Below are 11,140 nucleotides of genomic sequence, written 5' to 3'. Positions count from 1 at the left end.
TCTCCACGTGGTAGGTGGGTTTCTTGCCTTCTCCATATGGTTTATTTCTAGTTTGATTCCTTCGTGGTCGGAGAATATAGTTGGTAACTAATACTTTCATAAAATACATCTTTTTAAAAAGCTACGGTAATCTCAAGGACCAATTCCAGTCTTTGCTACATGCATTTCCCCTCCACTCCAAATTGTAATCAAGCTCACTATTCTAAAATTATGTGTAGCTACTTTTAAAGAGATTTATTTATTTACTTATGCATAGAAGAACTGAGGTATAAGCTAGAGGTGTGGGGAGTAAGAGGATTCACCAGAAATAGAGTGGGAGAACAGGTGAAGCTATTGAAATATACTGCTAAGGGGTTAGCAAGTAAGACAGGAGAGGTCTGCTGCGCAGTATGTGGGTTAAATCCCTGGCTGGGGATTGAATTCAGATCATATCAGTGATAGCACTAAGACTTAACCTCTATACCACCCGGTAGGCCCAAATTACTTGTAGCTTCTGTATTTCTTCCCTTCCTCCTCCATTTTGTCTTATAGATTCTCATTTTTTTGATCTTTCTCAACAGATTCCTTCATAAATTTGTGAACATATAATAAATGTCTGATTTATTTTGCGAGAGAACCTACTTTCAAAAGAAGTTAAAAATTTATAGATAAAGTGTATTGGTGTCATCCTTCTAATATTTCACTGACCAAAAATGAACTTGTATCAGCAGAAGGGATAGTTCATACAGTTTTTTAGATAAATTCATATAACAGTAAACAACAACAAAAATAAGTTGATCTCTTCTATCTCTTACAAAAATTTAAAAGGAAGAAACAGTTTAAAGGTACTGCCTATTTATAAATGCTGTTGACTATGTACATTAAACAGGGTCTTTCTTACTTTAGATTCAAATTCTAAGGCTTCTTCAAATTCACACAAATGGGATATCCATTTTACTCTTTCAGAAAGCACCCAAGATATTTTGACATACCTGCCAGTGTTCCTCTAAATCTCTGACTTGTTGTCTAAGTTCTTTCAAGCCCATGATAGCTTCTGCTTCTCTCAGTTTCACAGCAATGAGTTCTTCCTGAAGCCTTGCAATATTATTCTCATCAGGAAAAGAGTTGTTTTTCTAAAGCAAGAAAAAATTCAATTGAGGTTTTTTTTTTTCCAAAGATTTACTTATTTATGCATACAGAATTGGGGTTCAGGCCAGAGACGCAGGGGCAGTGAGAGGATGCACCAGAAACAGAGTGGGGAGCAGAACAGGCCGTGTGACAAAGTACACTGCTGAGAGGAGCAGTGGGCGGGTCAGGAGAGGTCTGCCACACCATGTGGGTCACCTCCAGGGGTGGGGATCGAATTCATGGTGAAGTGGCTTTAGCTTCTTAGTACTGTGCTTTAACCTCAATTGAGGGTGCCACCAGGAATTGAGGTTTTTTTAATTTAAAGAATAAAATAAAACAGCATACATAGTAAGAGCTATTATGGCTTGTTGGTAATGGTACTTAATATTATGCAGTTCTGTTGAAATATAATACACATTTCAAAAAACATACCTTTTTAATGTACTCAGTGACTTTTAAAAGTATTCACAGGATTGTACAACCATTATCACAGTCTAATTTCAGAACATTTTAACCTGGACACCCCCACTAGCAGTAACTTTTCATTTCTACTCCCCCTGGTCCCAGACAGCCATTTATCTACTTTTGTCTTTATGGATGCCTATTCTGAACACTTTGTACAAATGGAATCATTTAATATGTTACCTTATGACTAGTTTCTTTCACTTGGCATAATGTTTTCAAGATTCATTGCTTTTTATCACCAAATATTATTCCACTGTATGTATATATCATCTTTATTCATCAACTGGTGAAAATTTAGGTTATTTCTACTTTTGGGGCAATTATGAATAATGCAGCCGTGGATATTTGTGTAAAGTTTTGTATGAATCTATATTTTTAATTCTCCTGAATATATGGCAAGGAAATACTGGATCAGATGATAACTTCTACAAATGTCACTTTTTCAGAGCAGTGCACTGTTTTACATTTCCACCAGGAATGAATGAGGGTAACTGTACTAAATTCTGAGAATACAGAAAGTCTGTGTTTTGTTTCATAAAATACTATTCAGGGTTATAGAGCAACAAGATTAAAAAAATTTCAACATGGCAATAAATTTATTAGCCTCTGATTAGGACCCCAAACACAGTATGAGATCTATGGAGAAGAAAAAAAAATGTTTTGTATTTTCCTAGCTGTCTCTTTGGAAAAGCATGTGAAATCTCTGAACACTAGTCATTATTTAGATTAGTAGTCCAGAAACTTATACCAAGGTGATCTAAGTATTTTTTTCCAGGGTACGTAACATTTACATCAATTTCCTACCATACTAAAAGATCAACCTCAGGATATAGGATACCCCCGTATTAAGCTGTTCTAAGGAGTGACCAAGAGATCCAAAGTAAGGCCGAGTACAACTCATTATGTAAACTGAGATACTATTGAGATTGAAGTCCTGAATCTATGGAATTTTCTACCTCTAAAATATTTCATGGTGAACGTGAAGGTTTAGTTCGTAGAGATTATAGATTTAAAGCTATTCTTGCCAACTATTCATTTTTATAGACTTTTATTTTCACAGTTGAAAACCAGAAATTTACTGCATGTATAAATTGCATAAAGAGTTCTGAATCATGAAGCTAACCACAGGAAGGATGAAACTTTAAAATTACTTTCTGCTCTATAACGAGTAATACTTTAAGAAATTTATTTTTAAATTGGAATCAAGAACATTCTTTTTTATACTAAATACTCAAAAATTAAAGACACAAATTTTAGTTTTTTAATTGCTAATGCTGTAGCTTGTCATTTCACTTAGCATAATTGTTTATGTTACATTGTTCTATCATGGAGCCTTGAAGACCCATAATTTGGAGAATAATATTCTGTGAGGCATTTTTTTTTTTTTTACAGCATTCCTGCTGGCTTCCACAAATAGGAGAACTTCCCAAAATAATACAAAATAACAAGTAGATTTCTGGCAACATTATTCTAACACTGATTATAGTCACCCTGCTTTATTTCATCAAGAAATACTTAAGACCACCTTGGGGCCATCTGTTTTATCCATTATCTTGGATTCCATAACTAACTACACTTAGGAACAAGTTCAACACAGATCCCACTCAATGATTTTAAATATGGAAAAACTGATTCAGAGTTTGTGACTCTCATCAAATTTGAGGACAATAAGAAATCTAAGTGTTTCTATTCCTACTACTTAGCTAATGATTAAAGTTCTTTAATAGCTTTGAAGAAAGGTAAGTTAGCTTTGTAAGAACACCTCAGGCTAAGATCTTCCTAACATATACTGAGATGGCTTGCTGTGGCTTGGAAAGTAGGTCACTCAAATGATATATTTCCTTAAATGTTATGTATCTGTCATAGCCTATCTTTTTTCAGAAAAATATTTGAAGACACCAGTTAATTTCTAGCCCCTAAAGTTTCTCTTCTACACCTAAATAGTATTTACAGCTAACATATCCTAGTTGTTTTCCTGTAAAAGAAGTCTAATCTCCATTTCCACCCTTAAATATGAAATTTTGAGTAGTATGCCAACAGCAAATAATAAAGACTATTATACATTTTTTCCCGTTTTTTCTTAGTAATGAATATGTGAGGTTTCTTAATGTATAAAAGCACCAAGTCTAATTAAACTGCTCAGAAACTCTTATCATGTGCTCTCTAATTGGAGAGTGACGACCTTTGTTATTCTCACCTTTTCTATATCCAGAACTTTATCCTGCATCTCCTTTAGCGCACACTGAGACTCAGCTTCACTCAAACGTGCTTGGACCAATTCCTTCTCTAGCTGCAGCACAAAGTCTTCATTGTAGTTGGAACTGCATTTGTGCTATAAGTTACAGACATATAGTGAAATCTCATGGAATTGTGAACATGTATATACAATAAAAATAAATGTAATTGCAGAACACAGTTATTAAGGATAACCAAATAGTTAAAGCAATAATTATTGAACATTTTCATCATATCTTCTCTGATTAACTCTCTAATGAATAAAAACCCCAGATGTTATTGTGTATAAAGAAGCACATATTGGATATTGAAACTCATTATTACACTGATCAGATTCAATCTGTAGATGGTAAATACCTCCTTCATCTGTCCACCTATCCATTTGTTCTGACTTTATAAATCTGAATTGTAATTAATAGTGTAGGTGTTAGCCACATGTGGCTACCAAGCACTAGAAATGTGACTAGCTGAGAAAGGATCTAAGTTTACAAAGCAAATTGGATTTTGAGTAAAGAATAAAAAGATATCTAATTAGTAATTCTTATATACAGATTCCATTTAAAATATTTTAATACATGAGTTAAACAAAAAAAATTAATTTTATTTATAATTATGAATGACTCCATTCAGCATACACATTATGTTGCCATTGGGCAGCACTTTTATAAATTACAGAAGACAAATACACACATTCACTAACAATTTTAGTTAAGTTAATGAAAATAAAAACAAGGTTCCCACAATGCGAACTATCCTAAATTGCAAAAGAACATAATGTATATACTCTTAGCAATGTAGATCTCTTTAAAGATATGCAAGAAAATGACTGGTAGATGGAGAAAAAAACAGATCCTGCACAAAAAATATACCATGGATGCAAGAAACCTCTCCATTTCTTTGCCTACTCAATGCAAATGCAGCCTCTTCTCTACAATGTGAATACCAGTGCGGCCACTTAAATACTTTTAAACCAGTTTCTATACAAAAACTGCTCTAATAGTAAAGCGATACATAATTTGCCATTAAGAAAGATTTAGTAAAATAAATGCACTTCATATTTAGTTCATGCAGTAGAAAAAAATGTCAACTCAAAACTTCAAAATACTCACGAAGAAGAGATTCTTAATGACATGAGGAATATTTTCCCATATGATAGAAACAAAATAAATAGCAAACTCAAACTCTATTAAAAACTCTTAAATACTTAATCAAAATACATAGTAGTTTGTTGCCCCAGTTACACAAAAAGGACTTTGCAATTCACTCACATATTGTTTCTCCTAGTAATTTTCTAGTACTATTCAGTTTTTCAATCAAGAAGTACATCTGCAAAAGGTATGTCAATGTAGCAAATATTTAACCTTACCAAAGAGGGAAAAGGCACTTTTTTGGAATGATGACATACAAACTACAGGAGCCATAATTTTTTGTTTAATGAAATCAGTTATGTTATAAGGAATGCTAGGCTTTTCTGCCCTTAATCAAAAGTTCTAACAACTGCTGTTCAGGATTATTTGCCATACTTATATTAGGAAATCCCTAGGAGCATATGAAACCCAAATGGTCCATATGAGAATGGAATCAATGAGTTGGCTGATATAAACCAACTGACCTGATGAGGGAAAAACTTGCATTAATACTGGAAACAAATTGCTATCAGTAATTTGCAAACTCATTGTTTTCTATTATCCAAGAAATAAATTTTAGATTCCACAGTCGACATGTTATTTTTCCTTTCATACTTACCATTTGCTCCTCAACCTGTTACACATTACCTTTAGTCCTCCTCCCTTGATCAAACTGCTTTTCAATTGATGACAGTATCAATATCCAGTAACACTATAAAAACTCAATGAAGAACCCTCTTATAAGCATTTACCTTCACTAGTCTAAGGTACTTAACATACTGACCACTTTTACTTAAAATTTCTCCTCCTTTTAGACACTGAGGTATTAATTCTTCCATGGTTCTCCTGCCTCTTGAGTTTCTGTATTCTCTGCTACTTCATTTAGCTAAGTATGCTTTGGATGTATATGTGCTATAAATCAGCAGTACCCAGGGTTTTATTACTGTGACTTTTCTCTCAATCTTTATATTCATCTTACTTTGTATATTCATCCTATGTGATTTAATTCACTGTATCAGCCTGTATATAAAGACAGTCAGAGAATGTCTAAATATAATCTAGATAGATGAAATCACCAAGGAAGAATCTATAAAATAATAAAAAGGGGAAGGTGGAGGAAAGAGGGACAGAGAGAAAACATACAATGATGGAATTCCAGAGATGACAGGTGAGAGAGTGAGGGAAGGAGGGAGACATGGGAAGAAAGAATGGAGACATGGAGGAAGGAAGGAGACATGGGGAGAAAGACCCAGAACAGAATGAAATGGCAGCTCTCAGTTCCTGTTGCCAGATGAGATCCTTCTATTACAAATCTATATTCAGAACTTCTTGCTGATCTCATCATCTGGTTGGGCTCATAGTCACCTCACACTCAACATGTCAAAACTGAATTCCCACCTTTTTCTCCTCTTTTACTTACTGCTAAGGATCCTACCATCTGACAAATGATCCAGTGAAAACCTCCATCTTCTATTCAACCCATGCCGTTCAATCACAAAAATTTAAGAGATTTTTCTTCTGCATATCTTTTTTTTGAATTTGCCTAGTCCTATTTACCTTCATTGTCATTTTCACTTTGCCTTCATCTCTTTCTTGGGACCACTGCAGTACTCTTATGCATATCTACTCCCAACTACTGACATTGTGGGTATTATTACTTCCTCATTCAAAGATCCCAAGAACTTCAAAAGCTAGTCCCTTCAGTGTTCAGGAGCTTTAAATTGTTATAATCTTCCTTGTTTCTACTCTGAGCCAACAGAGTTGTTAGAAAAACCTAAATGATAACTAGTCATGCGTGGTGCAAAGAGCTTCTAAACAGATAAAGCTAAACAAATACAGTTAGTCTCGCTGGGAAAAATTATCCAGAAAGACACATTCGTGCCCTTTCACACTTAAAGGGGAAAGAGTCAAATATACAACTGTAGTATAGATCATTTATGTGCTTCCTGGAGATGACATAAAACATGTAAAACAAATACTTAAAAAGGGTGGTTTAATCTTAGCATTTGGTTTTATTTACACTTTGCTGAATATTATTTAATACAAAACAATACTTAATGTACTAAACTAATAAATATTAATTTAACAATAAATTAAATCCTAAGATCGACAAATCAATAATTTTTAGTATCAAAATATCAAATTCAAACTGTCAAGAGTCAGCATAAAATAGAACTTTGTTAAAAATAATTGTTCAATAAGTATATTGCAGAAATGAATTTTAAAGAACATCAAATCTGAAAATGAACTAAAAATTCATCTTTTAAAATCTGCTGTTCTAAAGCTTATTATTGTAAAATAATTATGGAATATCACTATAGCAATAGCATTCAAGCCATTGAAAATAAATGAAACATTAAACAAAGTCCAACATCTCAAATGATACAGAAAAATTAATGAACAAGAGAGAGATTTAGAAGGAGGGAAAGGGTCTCTTAACAGAGGAACACTTGTTGATAAGTGTAGAAAATGAGAAAAATTTAAAACCACCAATCTGGATACCCAATCAGTGGATGTTATAACCATTAGGTGAAAACAGAACAAAATATCTAGTACAGATGTACCTTCAATAGATTAATTACTAGTTACAATTAAGAAACCGGGTCCTTATAAGTAACAGCCTCATTAATAATGGCAACTTAAGTAGTCACTGAGTTAAAACAAATAAAATTTACATTCTTATTTACCATCTAAATGTTTGAAATGTTTAACTGAATCTAGCTTACAGGGAATATAAGGAATCAGATAAACCCAAAATAAGAGACCACTGTTCTATAGCTCTAGAAAGTCCATGTCATTTCTCAATATGGTAATTGCTGGTTCTCTTCAGTCAGTCTAGACAGAATTTTATCAACTTTCTTGATCATTTCAAATAATCTACATTTGGTTTCATGGATTTTCTTCAATTTTGTTTATACTGGTTTCAATTTTTACCTCTACTTGGTTTAGGTTGAATTTGCTCTTATATTGAGGCAGAAGTTTAGATTGTTAGTGTGAGACTTTTATTTCCATTCCTAAGATAAGCATTCAATGCTAGATACTTTTCAATAAGCACTGATATAGGCACACCCCACAAATTTTGCTCATGTATCATTTTCATTTAATTCAAATATGTTCTAATTTCCCTTGAGCGTCTCTCTTTGACACATAGGTTAAAACTTATAAATTTCTGTAAATTTACAAATATTGGGGTATTTTCCAAGTTCCTATTATTAATTTCCAACTGAAAACTGAAGACAAAGACCTTCCCTGGTGGCACAATGGGTTGAAGTGCGGCACTATGAAGCTACCATGGCCACTGCCACATGAGTTCGATCCCCATAGGAAGGTGACCCACATGGTGCAGCAGACCTCTCCTGACTCACCCTCTGCTCCCCTCAGCAGTGTATTTCAGTACATCTGCCTTTTATGTTCTCCTCTCTATCTCGGGTGAATCCTCTTACCTGCTGTACCTCTGGCCTGTACCCCAGTTCTGTATGCATAAATAATCCTTTTTTAAAATGAAGATGATAGCTTTGTATGATTTCACTTACTTTAAATTTATTAAAGTTTTATTTTATGAGCAGTATATGTTCTATCTTTGTAAATTTCCACGTGTGCTTAAAAAAAGATATTCTGTTGTTAGGGTAGAGTGTTTCATAACTGCTCATTAGATCAAAGTGCTTGATAATACTGTACAAATCTTCTATATTCATACTGATTTTCCACCTATTTAATTAATTACTGACATTGATATCTGAAGATTTCAATGTATTTATCCACTTCACCTTTCAGTCTATCAATTTAGCTTCATACTCTTCTGTTATTAGGAGACGTAAGTTCCTAAATCCAGATATAACACTACAAGTTCTCTGCAAGCTACTTAAAACTGAATTAGATCATTATACTTCTATGAAGACTGTACTTCTTCTATAAAATATCACTAAGATATATCTTTGAATCTTAAAGTCAAGGGCAAGATTACAGATTGATTTCTTTGAAATAATCTTTTAGTTTCTTATTCTTAATAGATCTTAGAATCTTAATTCATCAATCAACACATTAGCTACATTTCTGAAATATTTCATGTATGAAATTCCCAAACATACTCTATGTATGAGGATTTAAATAGATTATCATCAAAGCATAAGCATAGGAGACAAAAACTTGACATCTCTTCATCTGAGAATGAATAGCATCTTCATAAAACCACTTACCTTACTACTTTTATCCTTATTTCTCTATCTTGACTAGAAATATATCATGAGAAAGCCTACCAAATTACAGAAAGGCACTTATCACAATTTTGTCTATTAAAGAAACTTAATTTTTTTATCAAAGTGAATTTGTTATGACTCACATAGTAAGCTAGCTTTTAGTAAGTAAAATTTTTCTAATTGTTCAAAAACAGAAGTTCTATAAATTTTAAATAAAGCATCAAAGTCATTGATCCTCTTTGCAAATAGCTAGCCATTATTAGTTAGTGTCAAAGCTATAGCCACACACACCTCAAAGTCTTTAGTATCTTTTTCTCTAAAACACTTAAAGTATAACATTTCTGTGATCATTTTGTTAGGTTTTTTATTTTATTTTTTTTTAAGGTTTATTTATTTATGCATACAGAACTGGGGTACAGGCCAGAGGCTTGGGGCGGTGAGAGGCTTCACCAGAGACAGAGTGGGGAGCAGAACAGGCAGATCGACGAAGTACACTGCTGAGGGGAGCAGCGGGCAGCTCAGGAGAGGTCTGCCACACCATGTGGTCACCTCCGGGGCAGGCGGGAATCGAACTCATGCAGAAGTGGCTTTAGCTTCTCAGTGCAGTGCTTTAACCCGCTGCGCCACCAGGGAGGGCCTTGTTAAATTATTTTAGTGTCTATGTATAGCTTTGTTTTAAAACTGGAAATTTAAACAAAATTCTCTTACTTTGACCGATTTTCTGCATCACTGGTTTAGATATTTTACAGTTTATACTAGCTTAGAAGAACATCTGCTTAGTGACCAAAAAACCCCTAAAATATAGAGATCTGTTTTCTCCTTTGGCCCCAAAATGTGGGTCTATCTTTTTCTTGAAAGGAACACAAAGTTTCCTTTTTTTACATTTAGCAAATTTCATTATTTTTGTTTCCCACTTAACTTTTTCATTATAAACAAAATTCTATATTTTTGATACAAACCTACCTATAGGTCTCAATATTGAAAAAAACTGAAAAAAAACAAAAACAACCCTAAAAACCCAAGTAATAATCTTACATATTATGACTGCAGTTTATGGTAAAAGCAAATATCAAAATTAATATCTTTATAACAAAATTATATGGCCCTTATAACTCAGTTCAGTTTAATTTCTACCATATTCCTCCAACTCTAGTTTTCCTATTTTTATACTTTTATTATTGACATTTAATACAAAAAATCTGATGTACCATCATTATATTGTTTACCACTCTCGTATTCATTTTTATTAATGATCTTCAATAATGGGGAAAAGATACTGAAGAAACAAGAACTCAAAGAAATAGCCTTACCTCTCACCCCAAGAACTGAAAAAGAAAACAACAAAATGCCAAAAAACAGTACAAGAAATGAAGTGATAAAAAAGTGTAGAGGGGCCCTCCTGGTGGCACAAGGGATTAAAGCACAGTACTGAAGTTATCTGCAGTCACTGTGGCATGAGTTCAGTCCCACATGGTGTGACCCACATGGCACAGCAGAACTCTCCTGTTTTGCCCGCTGTTTCCCTCAGCAGTGTATTTCAATCTGCCTGTTCTGTTCCACACTCTATCTCTGGTGAGTCCTCTCTCCCCTACCCAACACCTCTGGCCTGTACACCAGTTCTTGTATACACACATACATAATTTTTAAAAATGAGAATAGAAATATATCGTACAGTCCAAAGATTAATGAAATCAAACCTGGCTTTTTGAAATAACAAAATAAGACAAACCCCTAGCCAGGTTCACGAAGGAATAAGGAAAGAAAATTCAAATAGAATCAGAAATGAAAGAGAAGTTACCACAGACATCGGAAGAAATTCAGGGGATGATAAGAGATTACTACGAATATTTGTATGTCAATAAGTTCAATAACAAATTCTTAGAAGTTGGACAAATTCTTAGACTTATACAATGATTCCAAAGGGAAGAAACAAACAAAAAAAATGAATAAATGAATTACAAGCAAGGGAAATAAAAAGTAATCAAAACTCTGAAAAAACAAAAGCCCAGA

The 11,140-nt window shown here is 33.5% G+C and overlaps 1 protein-coding gene across 5 annotated transcripts in view; it reads right to left on the bottom strand.

The window, feature by feature from the left end:
* EVI5 (ecotropic viral integration site 5) overlaps positions 1 to 11,140 on the bottom strand; it is a 157,694-nt gene that overhangs the window by 80,829 nt on the left and 65,725 nt on the right. For all 5 annotated transcript variants that reach the window (XM_012730167.1, XM_012730166.1, XM_012730168.1 and 2 more), the window contains exons 14-15: positions 3,770 to 3,904; positions 972 to 1,112 (exon numbers count right to left, since the gene is read on the bottom strand). In XM_012730167.1, the coding sequence (XP_012585621.1) occupies positions 972 to 1,112; positions 3,770 to 3,904 (276 nt within the window). The remainder of the gene's footprint in view (positions 1 to 971; positions 1,113 to 3,769; positions 3,905 to 11,140) is intronic.

This window comes from Condylura cristata, unplaced genomic scaffold (assembly GCF_000260355.1).
Source record: "Condylura cristata isolate star-nosed mole 26May11 unplaced genomic scaffold, ConCri1.0 scaffold00026, whole genome shotgun sequence".
NCBI classification, from domain to species: domain Eukaryota; kingdom Metazoa; phylum Chordata; class Mammalia; order Eulipotyphla; family Talpidae; genus Condylura; species Condylura cristata.
This window is presented reverse-complemented; position numbering and strand designations above follow the sequence as displayed.